Source organism: Podarcis pityusensis (assembly GCF_964106645.2).
Source record: "Podarcis pityusensis genome assembly, chromosome: 2".
Classification (NCBI taxonomy): Eukaryota; Metazoa; Chordata; class Lepidosauria; order Squamata; family Lacertidae; genus Podarcis; species Podarcis pityusensis.
The window spans coordinates 59309664-59326670 of NC_138029.1; the positions used below are offsets into that span (position 1 = coordinate 59309664).

At 39.0% G+C, this 17007-nt stretch overlaps 1 protein-coding gene across 4 annotated transcripts in view; it reads left to right on the top strand.

Moving 5' to 3' along the window:
• The window catches only part of DDX46 (DEAD-box helicase 46), a 35651-nt gene extending 19704 nt beyond the window's left edge, over positions 1-15947 (top strand). For 2 of the 4 annotated variants that reach the window (XM_080996267.1, XM_080996269.1), the window contains exons 15-24: positions 103-267; positions 917-1079; positions 1176-1369; positions 2440-2577; positions 3826-3975; positions 5004-5204; positions 9146-9364; positions 10177-10321; positions 12628-12701; positions 14316-15947. In XM_080996267.1, the coding sequence (XP_080852393.1) occupies positions 103-267; positions 917-1079; positions 1176-1369; positions 2440-2577; positions 3826-3975; positions 5004-5204; positions 9146-9364; positions 10177-10321; positions 12628-12701; positions 14316-14363 (1497 nt within the window). In that variant the 3' untranslated portion in view covers positions 14364-15947. The remainder of the gene's footprint in view (positions 1-102; positions 268-916; positions 1080-1175; positions 1370-2439; positions 2578-3825; positions 3976-5003; positions 5205-9145; positions 9365-10176; positions 10322-12627; positions 12702-14315) is intronic. The other 2 variants (XM_080996268.1, XM_080996270.1) reach the window with 1 other exon arrangement.
• The last annotated feature ends 1060 nt before the right edge of the window (positions 15948-17007 follow it).

Genomic DNA, 17007 nt, shown 5'->3' on the forward strand with positions numbered 1-17007 from the left:
GAACTGTCTATGTAAGGTTTTGCATTGTATTGCATGAGCTAAGGTGCAAGTAATTTGATTTGGAGAATTGTGGTGTTAACCTTCCCTGTGAACTTGCTCTAGGTTATGCGCATTGTAGACAATGTGAGACCTGATCGCCAGACTGTTATGTTCTCTGCTACCTTCCCTAGAGCCATGGAGGCTTTAGCTCGTCGAATATTAAGCAAGCCAATAGAAGTCCAAGTTGGTGGTAGAAGTGTCGTCTGCTCTGATGTGGAACAAAAAGTGGTAAGTTTCAGGAATATATCTGCTGCGTTTGCAACAAATTGCTCAAAACTCAGTAGTACATACAAAACTATACATCCAAGATGGTTTCAGCTCTGGATTATTTTGAAAAAAATAGACCTCTAAAATACATTCACTTTACAAGGTAGGGAATAGTGATTATGTTTATCCTTGTCTTACATGGCTTTGGCTAGACTGACAAAAATATCTTACAGTAGTGAGATTTATTTTTCCTTATACCAAGGATATTATTTATTTTTCCTTCCACCAAGGTTACTATTTGTATGCACAGTCTATGAGCTGTTGTGCCAGGAAGCTTATATATAATGGTAGCTTCCTTTGCATGATTTTGACCAGCTCTTTGAATCCTAGCAGCACAGCTCTTTCTTGTACTTCTTTCAAAGCAGGGTGACTCCCCAACTCCCAAAAGCAAGAGAAGAGAAGAGCCTTGACCCACTTGCTTAGATGCAGCTGTAGTTTTTCTTGCAAAATTTAGCAATTTGCACTATCAAAATTAAAGCAAGAATCATAGAGTTGAGATGGAAGAGAACTGTATATTGACTTGCTTGATTTTTACTTCCAATACGACTGGAAGCCAATTTAAGCAATTATCAGTGAGATGCTGTCTCCTTAAACTATGTTGTTCTTTCAGATTGTCATAGAGGAGGAGAACAAGTTTTTGAAGTTACTTGAATTATTGGGACATTATCAGGAACAAGGAGCTGTCATTATATTTGTAGATAAACAAGAACATGCTGATGGATTGCTGAAAGACTTAATGAGAGCCTCCTATCCCTGCCTGTCTCTTCATGGAGGTAATGGACATTATTCAGTCATTACATCTATATAACTAGAGTAATGAAACCTGAATAATGTCATTTCTCAACATCTGTATTATGTGTCCTCCACAGGTATTGACCAGTATGACAGAGATAGCATAATCAATGATTTTAAGAGTGGAGTGTGCAAGCTTCTTGTGGCCACATCCGTGGCAGCCCGAGGTCTTGATGTAAAACATCTTATGCTTGTAGTCAACTACAGCTGCCCCAATCATTATGAGGATTATGTGCACAGAGCAGGCAGAACTGGACGAGCAGGCAACAAAGTATGTATGCAATATTTTTTATAAATAAACTGCTAAAAACGGTACTCTGATAAAGATGATTTTGTTTGCTGGAGGTAGAGAATTTGCAGAACACTGCAGGTGGATCAGTTTTAAATAAAGGCTATTTTAAATCTGATCTAAGTCATGATTTAAATCAGCAGGAAGTTCATTTTGACATTCACGTTTTCTGAACAAGCATGCGTTCTAACTGATCACTCAGTTAGATCAGAAGATGATAATGGTAATAAGAATCTTATATTGGTTTGTAACTATATAAAGCCATTGTGTAACCTCAAGGCATAATTCAGATTCTTTTGGCCATGCATCCCACACCAGTTTTGTACTGTAGAATTATGTCTGCTTCAAGGCAACCATATTCATATGCAGGTACAGTAAGATCACTGCAGTCCTGGAACAAATTAGCATGCTAATTCATGTTGCACTGAACTATGGATAATGTCTATGTACAGCATATGTTTGCATTGTTCCAGTTTCTTTTTAAATGAGGTTATTTTTTAAAGAAGACCTTTTTATAACTGAAATGTAGAAAGATAAAATTAAGACTTAAAAATATAAATTCTGGGTTGCTTCCAGTGCTATGCCAGTGGGATTCTGCTGGTGCAACAGATCTTCTGTTCCCTTCCCCCCCCCCCAATCTTCTCCAGAGTCCCCCAAACTGTCTTGACCTGATGAGTGGGCTGTTGCACACACACAAGTTTCTTGCATCAGTGTAGTTGACTTGTTGGATGCTGCCCCCTGTCTCTTGCCTTTAAAAAAAGCTAAAAGTCAATCCTGGAATGCTATCAGGTCTTGTGGAAACCTTAGCAAAAGAACTGTGATACCACGGAAGTCAGCGACTACATTCCCATTGATTCACCTGTGGGTCAAGAAGTCGCCACAAGATTAAAACAGACTGGTGTCTTGTGATTGCTCTTCTTACCTGTTACCCTATTTGTTATATATTTGGTTGTCCCCAAACAGTGAATTAAGTTCTTCACACTAGCTTGGTGGATTGTTGTGTCCTAAAATATAACTGCCCCCAAAGTTTATACATAATATTTTATTAACAGGGTTATGCCTATACCTTCATTACTGAAGATCAAGCACGGTATGCTGGTGATATAATTAAAGCTTTGGAGTTGTCAAGTAATCCAGTTCCTCCTGAGCTGGAGAAGCTTTGGACTGACTTCAAAGATCAGCAGAAGGCTGTAAGTAATCCACTTTTCCGTTGTCTGATAATGTTTGTGCAAAGACAAAACAGTTGTTAAATAGGCTTCAGATGGGCACTTGTTGGGACATAGTTTTAACGTGGCTTTTATGGGGTTGGAGCCAAAGTGTCTTCTGCTCAAGAACTCCTCCCACTTTGAGTGTTTGGAGAGAAAAGTGAAACGAATCCAAATATGTTTTTCTGAGAAAGCAAACAGTAGCTTGAGGTCTGCCATAGAGCCTGCCTACTTGAGCACTATGTGTCCTTGTTTGCAGGAGCTTTGTTCCTTTTGCTTTTTGAATCCAAGCTGTACTTTTAAAGTTTGGAGGCCATGCTGTAGAGTTAGGCCTGGTAATAATATAATGAGAAGGAGGTAAAAGAATGTAGTTTACTTCAGACTGCTGGTTTGGTGATGGCATTTTTGAGTGCTATTTTGTGCAACAACTTCCCACTACAGTGGTACCTCAGGTTACATACGCTTCAGGTTACAGACTCCGCTAACCCAGAAATAGTGCTTCAGGTTAAGAACTTTGCTTCAGGATGAGAACAGAAATCGTGCTCCGGCGGCGCAGGGGCAGCAGGAAGCCCCATTAGCTAAAGTGGTGCTTCAGGTTAAGAACAGTTTCAGGTTAAGAACAGACCTCCGGAATGAATTAAGTACTTAACCCAAGGTACCACTGTAGTAGAGTCCTAGAAAAGGGAGTAGCCTGTGCTTGACCTTTCTGCCTTGTGTTTTTGTTTTTACATCTAGGAAGTTTTATACATAAGGAGTAGTAAAAAATAGCACCCACCCCCTACCTGCAGCTTGAAATGGTGTACATATGCATTTTGCTGCATATGTAGATCATGCCTCGATTTATAGGCTGAAAAGCATTGCAGTTTTATTTTTTAACTTTTTTGTTAAAATGCTGCTTGGGTGTGCATGGAAATATTTAAAAAAGAATAAGGGTTCAGTGGATTTGTTCTTTTTGTTCCACAGGTGCCATGTAGTTACTTTTTAAGGTGAAATATATTTCTGTGTGATACCTGTTAAATCTGCTTTTTTGTTTCTACATTTGGACTTTTTCTGCAGATGGAATTTTTCTACCTGCATTATGTGTTGTGGGTGCTTAGCAGTACTTTAGCAGGATCAGCTCCCCCATTCATTAACATAAACAAGTATTGAAATATTTGCAATAGACATGTTAAAAGCTAAGTTGGAATTTTTATGTTGTGGAAGTGACTTCTGAAAAGGAGATTTGCCTTTTAGGAGGGAAAAACAATTAAGAAGAGCAGCGGGTTTTCTGGGAAAGGATTCAAGTTTGATGAAACTGAGGAGGCTTTGGCTAATGAGCGGAAGAAATTACAAAAAGCTGCACTTGGCTTGCAAGATTCAGATGATGAAGATACGGCAGTTTCAGTAAGTATTTAAATTTACTTTTTAGTATAGCATTCTCTTCATATATACACATAGTAACTACAGAATTGTGACTCACTTTTTCTGCTTCTGTTCTGATTGATTTCACAAAAACATGGTTGCTTGTTAGCTGAATTTCCTTTTTATATACAATTAAAAGGATTTTTGGCATTCAGATGCTTCGTACTCTTTACATTAAATGGAAACTGAATACTGGATGGCATCCAACCTTGCACAAGTGGACATCCCCTTGTGCAGCAGGAGTTTCCTGTCTTCACCTTTTGTAGGACCCTGGGAGCTCCCAGGCTTCACTCCAAAAGATTGTCAGATCTGCTGGATCAGATTTGGGGACATGTGGGGGGCTTCAGGGTTGAGGAAAGGAAGGGAAGTCATGTTACACAAGTGAAGTCCCTTTGCAGAGTTGGGCAGACATCACTGGACGTTACCCGCTGTTTATAACAAAGAACCATGTGAGACCTTGAAGACAAACAGATTTATTATACATAAACTTTTGGGGGCTAAAGTCCAGTCCACTTCATCAGATGCATTTGATGGAGTAGATTTTGGTCCACGATAGCTGTATGTAATAAGAAATTTGTTACACTTCAAGGAGTCACAAGGTTCCTCGTTGTTTTTTTCTGCAATGAACTAATTTATCTACCTTTCTGGAAACTGCTTATAATGAAGGTCAGGCATGGTTTTCAAGTTTTGAGGATTTTTCTATTGCCTTTCACTCAAAATGAGACTGTCAGCACCCCAGGATGAATTATTTCAGAGACTGATTCTTGCTTTTATTCATATAATAGGTGGAATTTGGCGTTGCACACGTCAGATGGAACAATCCTGCCTCCACTGTGTGCTTTTCCGGGGAGTTCTGACCTCCCCCAGAGCCAATTGTGGGGGTCACACAGGGGGAGGAGATGGGAGAAGCCCCATTACACAAGGAAAAGCCCTTGCACTGGGCTTCCATTGACGGAGTTGACCATAATTTCTGAAAACTTGAAATTACATTGTTTTTTCTTTTTCAATAGATTGACGAGCAGATTGAAAGTATGTTCAATTCAAAGAAAAGAGTAAAGGACATGGCATCATCTGGCGGGACATCTAACGTTCCTGCCCCAACAGCAGGAAATGCAGAAAAGTTAGAAATTGCTAAGAGGTTGGCATTGAGAATCAATGCACAGAAGAATCTTGGAGCCGAGGCACAAGTATTGGTCTCTTTTCAATTTAAGGTCACCCTCCTTTACAAAGCAAACATTTCTAAACTTTTATTGAATATGTTATATGTTGCCGACTGCATCCAGTAGAATTCTCATTATCTGGACAACCCTAAGAGACACACACATTTACACTGGGGTAAAAAATGGTGTAGACATTGTTTACAGAGTTCTGTGTTAAAAAATGCTCAGTTTTGATTGACACAAAACCATACAGTCCAAGTTAAGTACTATTGAAAAAGGAGTAAAAAAATTCACATTTCCTTTTAATGCCTTTCTGTGGTTCTATATATGTAACTATCCCAGAAGTGAGGAGTGAAGTATTTATTTTGAATAGCTGCTACAGCAGGGATGAAGAACCAGATGTTGCTGGGCAGTCTAGGAATTTGATGACTTGGTTAGCAGAGCAGAGGAGCACAGGGCATGAAAAGGAATTCATATATGGGAGGTCCAGATAACCAAAAGTTCCACTGCATATATGTTGGCAATATTTGAAGTGTTTTCGATGTGACTGTTGATGCAGAAATTCAAAGTATTAGTGCCAATAACTGGGCCAACTATGAAAGTTAGAAATACCTTAATAATTTTTCACAGTTCCTAAAAAAAGTCATTAACCATATTTGACATGCAAATATGCCTTTTTAACAAAAGTTCTTTATAGAATGGTATTTCTGCATGAACAGTTTTTTTGTGGTTGGCTGTTAGCATGCTCGGTATCAGTGATTACCAAATAAGAATTTTCTCATTTTTGTCAATAATTCTCTCTTTTTTTTATGAACGCTTCAGTCCCAGTTTGGGATAGATAGCAAAAAAAAAAGGTGCCTAAATAGTCCCAAAGGACATTAAATAAAATTAAGTAGTATGTTTGTTGACCAAAAAACAAGGGAAATAGAAAAGGGAAAAGAAAAGATAAGAAAAAAGTGCACCAGTACTATAAATATGTATGTACTAATGCTAAACAGGCCCAACTTACTTCAGCCATAAAGTTAATATCTGAAAATATAAGGGTCTGGTGACTTCTGTTTCAGTGTATCTGAAGAAGTGTTCATGCACACGTAAACTCATACCAATAACAAACTTAGTTGGTCTCTTAAGGTTCTACTGGAAGGAATTTTTTAATCTGAAAATGGGTTACTGTTCATATACTTTTTGCTCTGCACGAGCCACTTCCTAGGTGAGCAGTATTTTGCCCACTATTTGTGTGCAATGTGGAGAACATGCCAGAATCATGAGTTAATGCAAAGTTGCCGGAAAACCTTAAACAGGATCTCTTTTCTCTGCAACAATTCACAACTCTCGTTTCTTCCTCTGTAGGTATTTTGGCACTTATTTTTTTGGTCTGAGCTATCTTCTCCTCTGACTTACTCTAACCGGTCAAGGAACATAGAGGGAATCATACGATAATGGCCAGTGTTGGCCATCAGGGAGGGGAGTAGGACACATGCCTTGGTTGCTGAGGCAGCTGGGCGGACGCTCCCTGCCTTGCTGTGCGGCAGTGAAACTGCCACAGTGCAGTAAAATCGGGAGCATTCCCATTGCTGAAGCACCTCAGTCACTTTTTCCTATCTTGGCATGCTGAGGTAATTTCACTGCATGGCAAGAGAGTGTGTTGGCTCAGTTGTCTTGGTAACAGGAGGCATTAAAATGCTACAGAATTTATTTGCTGCTCTTTCAGCACAGACTCTCAGAGCAACTAACAGTCATAACATAAAACTAAACAGTAAAAATTTAGTTACAATCATAAATAAATAAATGCAGCATAGCAGTAAAACCATATGAAAAGCCTCCTGTCACAGCAAAAAAAAAGAGCAACCAGTTATAGCAGCTAGTTGAATGATCAGTGACTGGTTGAGATCATTCAGAGAATAAATAGCATGCCAGTCAGATTATCACTAGCAGGTAAAAGACATCACCATACTAATTTTATATTACTTTTAGGTGTAATCTATTCAATTCTATTGGTCCTTGGATTTTATGTTTGGGGTGAGTTCATTTTGCTAAGAAGCGGAGGGTTTTTCTCATAGAAGGTATTTCATGGTACAGTGGTACCTCAGGTTACAGATGCTTCAGGTTACAGACTCCGCTAACCCAGAAATAGTACCTTGGGTTAAGAACTTTGCTTCAGGATGAGAACAGAAATTGCGCACCGGCGGCAGCGGGAGGCCCCATTAGCTAAAGTGGTACTTCAGGTTAAGAACAGTTTCAGGTTAAGAATGGACCTCCAGAATGAATTAAGTTCTTAACCCAAGATACCACTGTACTAGGATAAAACTCCATTCAAAACTTAGGCCAGAATCCAAAGATGCATGCAACTACTTGCATGCAGAAAATGCAGGTGTGGATTTCTGGAACAGCAGTGTTTGGAACAGAGGATTTACAAATACAGTTTTTTGCCTAGCATTGTTTTCTTTTGTATAACAAAAGCATCCTGAAACCCTTGGGCTTTTTGGATCCCTACCACTTGGTTGCTTGTATAGAGTTGCAGCCTAGGAAAGGGAGTCATGACTTGGGGGCAGCTGTTTTGAGAAAGTGCTTAATCCTGTTCCAGATTCTTTTCCTCTTATTATAAGCTCATTCTGCAAACAAGCCAACACAATACAGTTTAGGCCATGTTTATAGACATACCTGTATGTAAACCCGTGCAAAATTGGACAAGAGCCTTCTAACGCTTTTCAGCATTTTCATTTAAAAGCATAATTGGTAGCAAAATGCTGTTTTAGTTCTGTTAGGCCAAACTTGATGTGATGGGGCAGCCATATTTATTTAGGAATATGTCTCACTTTCATGCCTTAAATGGGCAGACATAAAAAATAGTACATGGATGAGGGAAGCTAGGCCATCCCTTACTTTGCCTTGTGCTCCATTGCTTCAAAACACTCCCAGCCAACTCTAATATCTGAAGTGGGGAGAAAAATGCTTGCAGCAGAGGAAGCCAGCCGTGTCGGGCAAAGGAACGAATAGCTCTCCTCACTGGCATATACTCCTAGGTGCAAAAAATAAAATAAAATAAAAATTCAAAAAGGACAGATGTTCCGCTTCATACTTGAATGCATGTAGCTGCTCCAGTCACTTATAATTTGGCCCATAGCTGACCTGCCCAGTTGATAATGTATTGATGAGTTTAAGTCTGTAATGAGAGCAGCTCCACTGTTAAAATTTCAGGGTCTAACGATACATGAACAAGATCACTCTTGGAAAATACACTGCGTTGTTTATTATCTAAATAAAAGATATATCCAGTATTGCAGATCTGTAGATTGTCACAGCAGTGGCCCTAGCCTGCATTATTTATTCTGGCAGTTCCTTCCAAAACCTGGGCACGTCACATCTGCTGTAACCTGGATTATAGCTAGTGCATTTCTGACTACACTGTGTTTGATTTCAGGCTTAACTTTGAACACCAAGACCGCATGGTTCTGCTCATAATTGTATCAATTTTTTATGTGAGGTGTGCTGTGCTTTTATATATAGTTGCTACTAGAATGCAAAGCCCGTCTGAAGGCCCGTTTTTATGATTAAAAATAGCAGTTTATGGCACTTTAAAAATTAAGAAATTTATTATGGCATAAACCTTTATGGTTCATCATCCATAAAAGCTTATTCAATAATAAACTGGTTAGCCTTTAAGGTACCACAAGCATTTTTGTTTCCAGTCTTTTTAACTGCTTTTGCTGCAACAGGCTCGCATGGCTACCCATCTGGGAATTTATATGATTAGTTATCCTGGGATAATATTGTCTTTGTTTCAATTCAACATTTGTTTTGTTTGTACATCCAAGGGGGCTTGGGATTAGTCAGTGATAGGGACGTCTCATTTGTGCAGGTTTAGAATATATATGCACAGGTGGTTATGAAACAACATTCATATGCTGATAAAATTCTTGTACTACCTCATGCTGTGGTATGTTTCTGAAATTCGTTTTGTTTTGTTTTATTTAAAAAATACCTTATTACAGGATGTGATGCAGCAAGCTACAAATGCTATCCTGAGGGGTGGCACCATTCAGGCTCCAACCGTATCTGCAAAGACCATTGCAGAACAACTGGCTGAGAAGATCAATGCCAAGCTGAATTACGTGCCCATAGAGAAACAAGAGGAGGAAAAACAGGAAGGCGGACAAAATGAATCTTTTAAAAGATATGAGGAAGAACTGGAGATCAATGATTTCCCACAGGCAAGATTTGGTGGTGGTGGATTCTTCATATTGCAATGGTGGTTGGATAGCTCAGGGCTCTAGCTGGGAATCTAGTAGACAGTTTCTTGCTAGCATAGGTTCTTAATTGCCATATCCATCCTTAATATTATCAACTGTTTAACTGCTGCTGTGCAACTATGGACTTTCTCACTAAGCAGCATTTGTGGTTTAATGAAGGATTGAAACTTTCACACTGAAAAAGATATTCTTCCACTTAATAAGATTTCCTTACTTTTTGTTTTCTGACCAATATATTTTTGTTGTCTTGAAAATTACTTTAAAAATATGTCAACTATATTCACACTTAATAATCCATTGACATTCTGCCAAATAATTTTTCTTTCCAACTCATAAAGGCACTTCAGAAACTCACTGCAGAGACTTCATTCATGAACAAAACTACACTTCCACCAGGGCTGTTTTATAATAATATATATAATGATTATCTGAGGACAGCTTGTGCATATATATATAGCTGTCTTCTGATAATGTTTTATATAGACTATTTCTGATACATTAAGTGTTTCGCTTTTTAAAATTGTCCTACGTAGTAATGAAAGAAAAGAACTATTAAATGGTGCTTATTATACTTTTCATAAAATGTTACTTATATATTTTTTAAAAATTCTAAATATCAAAGCATTAATCACTTACACTGTGTCCCCATTTCTGGTTTCCGGTCATTCTGTTATGCTACGTACTGTGAAGTCCCTTTGTTTAGAATTCCACTTAGCCTTTTTAGATTTAATACTTAGCATCTTTTACTTTTCTTTGCTTCTTTTGTTTTACAGACTGCCAGGTGGAAAGTAACATCAAAGGAAGCTCTGCACAGAATAAGTGAATATTCTGAAGCTGCCATTACAATCAGAGGAACATACTTTCCTCCAGGCAAAGAGCCCAAGGAAGGAGAACGAAAAATTTACTTGGCCATTGAGAGTGAGTATTGCTAATCATTTCCACTAAAACAATATATTTAGTACAGTCTAACAATTGTTATGGGAAAACTCCCATTACAGCCGTCTGGTGAATGTAAAATGAATGCCACATAGGGCATGTTTTTAGCAAGCATTGCAGCTAACTAGGCTGGAAAGTCAAGTGAATTGTGTTCTTGTGAAAAGATGCCCAGACACATCTATTGTTGCTTTCTTAAAGGGCAAAGAAAGGAATTCTGCCTTGTTCTAGAAAAGTTGGCACAGCAGGTGATATGTGCTGCTGTTCTCAGTGAGGTGGGAGAAGTGCTTGACACAAATATTGGCTGTAGTGATTAACCACTTAGTCAATTTGACACAAGCCAGTATTCAGGAGGGTACATCTGCAACAAGGTGTGGAAAATCTGCAATATTGAGTAATTTCAGGAGTCAACATGGTCTGACATTTCCCTGTGTGCCCACACCAGCAGAGGGCTCACTGTTGACCAGAGTGTCCAAAATTGCTGACAAGAAGAAATTAAAGGAGCAAGTTGAACAATAGTAGCTTTTACATTTTTAAATACTGCCATCTGGACTTCCCATTGGTTCACCTGGAGATGAAGGACAATGGATGTGTGTTCCGGTTACAGTGGTTACTGTGAAAGTGCATGGAGTTCAAACAAGCTGTCAGCTCATTACAAGACACCTTTCCCATCAACCAGCCAGCGACTTGACCTTCTAAAGATATTTGCGATGATTTGTCAAAAGCAAGGGGAAGTGCAGGGCTTCTGGTGGTGGCATTTTTAAGCTGGAGCAAAACAAGTACCCAGTCTTGACCAGGGTAACACACCAGAGTAGATTCAGGTTTGTCCTCCCCAACCGGAAATGCCCATACAGTAGCAGGATGAAATGTCAGTGGTAGACAGGGCCTGTTCCCTGTCTTTCTCTCAACTGAAGGGGGTGAGCACACTCCACTGCATTGTTCTAGTTCTATAACCAACACCAGACACTCCTGGCAGCCTCAATTATTGGAGCAGGAATCTTCCATATTGTTAGATGTTTCCATGTGATGGGGAGGGGAGCCACATTAGGGCCAGCTCCAAGAACTTACAAGCTCTAAGGCATATACAAATTTGTATCACATCTTGCATGTACAGGTCATCTCAGCAAATGGGGCTCTTGGGATGCAGCAGGTAATTGCCTCTGCACATCAGCCACCATTTTACTTTTGGCTCCAGCTAGGAGGATGGTAAGGGACACGGGTGGCGCTGTGGTCTGAACCACTGAGCCTTGGGCTTGCCAATCAGAAGGTTGGCAGTTTGAATCCCTGCAATGGAGTGAGCTCCCGTTGCTCGGTCCCAGCTCCTGCCAATCTAGCAGTTCAAAAGCACGTCAAAGTGCAAGTAGATAAATAGGTACCGCTCTGGTGGGAAGGTAAACGGCGTTTCCATGCATTGCTCTGGTTTCACCAGAAGTGGCTTAGTCATGCTGGCCACATGACCCGGAAAAACTGTCTGTGGACAAATGTTGGCTCCCTCAGCCAGTAAAGCGAGATGAGCGCTGCAACCCCAGAGTTGTTCGCAACTGGACTTAACTGTCAGGGGTCCTTTACCTTTTTGGTTTTTTTAGGAGGATGGTAAAAAAGATTCTACAACCCTCTTTTCCTACCTCTTATCTAACCACCATCAGCCATAGCCATAAGACGCTGCCAGTGTAACTTCAGGATGTTGAATTCTTAGTTACAGGAACATCTCACTCTTTTCTTTGGGGGCATTTGCAGCCCATCATCGAGAAGGCCTCCTTTCAGATCACCACCCACGGTGTCTCTGCTGGGAGCAGAGACTGGAGCAGGGTTTCCTTTATTTAATCAAGGTGTGCAGGCAGTTTCATATGGGAAGCCACTGTTTTAGACCTAAACTATTTTAATGGCTTTTAAATTTGGTGTAATGTCATAGAAAGAGAGAATTGCATCACTCCTGCATAGCTATTCAGACATACAAAACTCACTAAATATGTAACCCTGGCAAGCACGTTCCCATACGTATATCCTTGTTATTAATTTTGGTGGGAACTCCATGCAAGCCCCATGGATTTAAGGCGACATGAGGGTGCTTGTTCCATTGTTCACTAATTTCTTCTTGCTGTTTTTGCTGAATTTCTTGGTAATGTGAATATGTATGTGTATAACATTATGAAACTTAATTTAGGTTTAATGTCACAATATACGAATTATTGGATTACTGAAGCACTTTCATGGCTACCAACACAATGTGATTCTTCTGTTTTCTTGCTTCGTCCTTGATGATTTAATTTTTGTTTACTTTCTGCTTTCAGGTGCCAATGAATTGGCTGTGCAGAAAGCAAAGGCAGAAATCACCAGGCTTATCAAAGAAGAGCTTATCAGACTGGTAGGTGAAATAGTCATAATTTTTGTCTGAAATTCCAGGTATTTCATAGCAGTTATCAGCGGTGGGGAGCAGCTCACCTGCGGGCTTAATTAGGCCTTTCAGGCTTCCCCTTTTGACATGTGGCATGAGTTTGGTCTAAACCACGCCCACCTGCCCAACACCTGACATCGTGTGACAGCAGGTGAGGGGCAGGTGAATCCACATGGCTAAAATGTAAAGGAATAAATAGGAGACCAGCCACTGATAGAATTTGGCACTTTGGTATCTTTTTCTGTTGCCCAGCCAAATTAAAAAAAGCACCAGATTAAAGGAAGAATGCATTTCTTCTTTTGCAGCAACAACTTGAATTCTGGGGTTTTCCTTTTGATCTTAGAAGTGTATTAAGCTAGAGATGCAAAGGAAAAATCAGGAGCATGCTTAGAGATTCAAAGGAAAATCACCTCATGTCATATGACAGGTGGGCAGCCCCACCCATGTGTAGAAACTGCTCAAGGAGCATGAAGGAATTCTGGATTAGCCAGATGCAGTTTGCCACTTGTGCTATAATTCCGCAATACTATCTGGACAGATTAATCCTACGAAGTTCATGGAGGGCGGGGGAGACTCAGGGGTGAAGTAGCCTCCATTTCCAAAAGCCCTACCAGGTTTATGCCAGACAGGGCAAAATATAGTTGTGTGGGTGGCTTCTTACCTAATCCTCCCTCTTTTTTCCTCACCAATTCCTTTGTTTGAAAAACCCTCTCATTGTTTCCAGTGGGAGGGGAAATAACCTATACCAGCTCCAGAACTGGTATAGTTACTCCTGCGTTCTCTAGGCATTTCTGGGAAATGGAGGAGCTTTGGATCCAGGAGAGCCAGTGCCTCCCCCAATCTGCCCTGACATGCTCCTGTAATGACTCGCTTTGTTTTACTGCCTTCTGAGCAGAGGACCAATAAGCTGTGGCAGCAGGGCTTTGTGCTGCCAAACCAGTGAGGCCTCTGAGCATGGTTCTCCCTTTCTAGTCATGGAGAGGAAGGTTCAAGTTATTCAGCAGCCTCCCAGGCGCCCTCCACAGAAGCATAGGATTGCTCCCTTAAGCTATTTATACTTAATACCTCAAATCCAGAAATACTGGACCAGTCAGCCCCCCAGTGTTCTTGCTAGTCTGTTAGAGCAACAGATACAGAATACTGTGAGGATTTTGCTATTAGAGACATCTCTCCAAGGGGTTAGCAAACATATCCTTGTACATTAAAAAAAATTAAGAGGGTTGCATATGTGCTTCTTTGGAAACATCTCTTACCTTTCCATAGAAGACAACTGATTTATTTCCTTTTGTAAATTGAAGCTTTCTTTTTTTCAAAACCAATGTTAATAATTTTCTGCTCTGTATCGTGTTTCTTTTGGATTCGGATTTGGGATTCTTTGTTTATTCCATGGTGAGCTGACTTCAGACACTTAAACTCACAATCAAATGCTTTATTGAGCTTTCCATTATGTGTTTCCTTGCCCTTAGACACTCTTGTTTTGCTACACTGTAATATACTTTTGTTACTGTTTTTATAGTTGAGTTGGCTTAGAAAGTATGCTAACTATATGTCTGATTAATCGTATCCTGCTTTCTTCTCTTACAGCAAAATTCATACCAACCAACCAACAAAGGAAGATACAAAGTTTTATAAATATTTGGAGTAAACATGTCTGCCAGTTTTCATTTGTGAAACTTGTCATTTCTGTTTATCTTTGCTATTTACACTGCTTATTGTAAATTACATTTTTTAATGTAGTCATGCTGGATTTTTTTAAAGATCAAAATTACTTTTGTCAGGGGGTCCTTTTCTGCGCAGATTAAAACAGTTTCAGGAGGGCATAATTAAAGGGTTTTTTAAAAAAATTGTGTGCTTCTATGTATACGGAATAAAATCAGTTACAACTTTTCTGGACAACTAGTATAAGCTCAGCTTGAAAAATCTTAAACAGGGGGTGATAGTTGTACTTCAACAAAGGTTGAAGTTTCCCACTCGCATAGAAAAAACCTCCCTTGCCCATCTTCCTCCCATTCCGAGTTAGATAAGTGAGAGGCATATGAACTTCTAGAACCATATAAATGGCCTGGAAATTGTGAGTACTTAAACTCTTAATGGACTTTGATGCATAAGGTTAACAAAAGTAGTGTCTGTATATTTTCCTGCAAAATGAGAAATTTGGAAGATTTAAATAAGTTTTCTATACATGTCTGGTTTTAGGAATTAGCAAAAAAAGTTTTTTAAAAAATTGAACTTATTATTTAATGAGAGAAATCGTACTTCCATTACATGAGAAATCTTTTTCCATAAGGGAAGTACAGAATTAGTCAAGCTTATTGTGAATGTGTGTGTATATATATTCTTTAATTATTTCCCCCCATTTTTCTGTGTCGGCATATGAGAAAATAGTTTGTCAGTCACCTCCAATGTTGGTGGCTATTGTATCAGAATATGGTAGCCTACCTGAGACAGTCTCTGACCTGTAGACACTTAACTGAGAACTTAGTCTAACTCTCCCTGGTTCCAAAGCTGTTCTGTTTTCCACTTCTTATCACATTAACATTTATGAGAGAACTTTTCTCAAATTCTTGTAATTTTGCCTTTATTATTGCATCACTGGTAGTATCTGTGTAAACAATGGCAGTAATAATTGGGAGCTGAAAATTTGTCCAGTTTTGAAATGTCTGTCTTGTAGAAGGGTGTGATGCTATGGGGCAAAATCTAATTTTAATATGTAAAATGTACATTGATCTAAATAAATCAGGCTCTAAATTTAATAAACTGGAACACCAAAACAAGCTCATGTGTTTTTCAAAGCATGAATTGCCTTTAACTGTGTTGGACTTCCCAGAATATTTTGCCAGATTAATGACATGTGTTGTGCTGATTTTATGTTTCACTTTTCAACAGCTTTGACTTGCCATGTGGTAGGACTGTAGCTGTTTTGTTTTTAAAAGAAAATCTAAAACACTTTCACTGGGCTGTAAGAATTCATGGGAAGGTGAGGAGATTAGCAGGAGCATGATTGTGCTGTTAAATACTTTGCGATGGGAACTACTTTGAGAAGCCATGATATTGGAAACATTTCATTTGAGAAGATAGTTAATTCTTTCTTTACCTGTAATTTTCAGTTTTAGAATGAATACAAGGTCTTTGTAAAGAACAATTTCATTATATGTGTGTTTTCTAACTTCCTCATAAAATAAAATAAAACGTCATTGTGTATTCCTTTTCTGAAAATACTGAATAGCTAAGGTTTTTTCCTTACTTGGCTCAGACTTGGTATTTCACTCCAGCAGTTCAGCTACATTTTTAAAAGGAAGGTTAAATGCCAGGAGCTCTCTGTGATAAGAAACAGGTCACAAGAACTACAGTTTCAAATCTAGAAACATTGAAATGCTTTAAAACTAAGGTTGGTTTTTTCTCATCTGGATCTGAGCTTATTTTGGTTTAAGACATGGATGTTTTCTTGACTCAGCCAGCTTCTGCTGAAAGAAAAGTACGTGCATATTTGTAGACATAGTGGGTTCTATGTCAAATATAGGAGGTATTTTTGTCAGTACATACACTAAAAACATTTGCTACCTCTGTGGAAATTGACATAGAAAGTGATACGCTGGATCAGACAAAAAGTCCATCCTGTTTCCCACTGGAAATCTTTGAAGTCTGCTTTGACTTTTAGCATCCTGAATAATACCATATCATCTGCTTACTAAACTACTTTATGCAACACTTCCTTTTACGTGTATAATTTGTACAAAGTTTGTAGGCTGTTAACGGCTTTGATATTTTATTCTTTAAAATGTGTAGTGTTATACAATCGAAATTAATAATAATGAAGCTATGCATAAAAATGAAATACTTTTTGACAACTTGAGTTTTAGGTATTGATGAGCCATCAACTTGTAAGCTTGCTTTTGCTTTGCTCCCCATATGTTCTCTCTTTCTTCTTCCTTGGAGTCTTCATAATCCAACTGTTCAACTTGTCCCTATAGCTATGTTTCCTGCTTGTTTCTGCTTTTTATATTGGCTAATTCTTTTTATATTGGCTAATTCTTTTCATATTCTACTTACATTTCTTCTGTTAACTTTTAAATGCCTTCATTCTTACAGCTCCACTTATATATCTGCTGCTCCACACACTCTTCGCTCCTGTAATGTCCACAGGATTATATCCTCCATATCCTGAGCTTGCTTCTTCTTGCTTGCTGCTCCCTGTCATTGGAATTCTTTACCACCTGACATCTGGCTGGCTCCTTCCTTTTGTTTGTTTATAATATTTTTATCTGCTGAGCCTTTT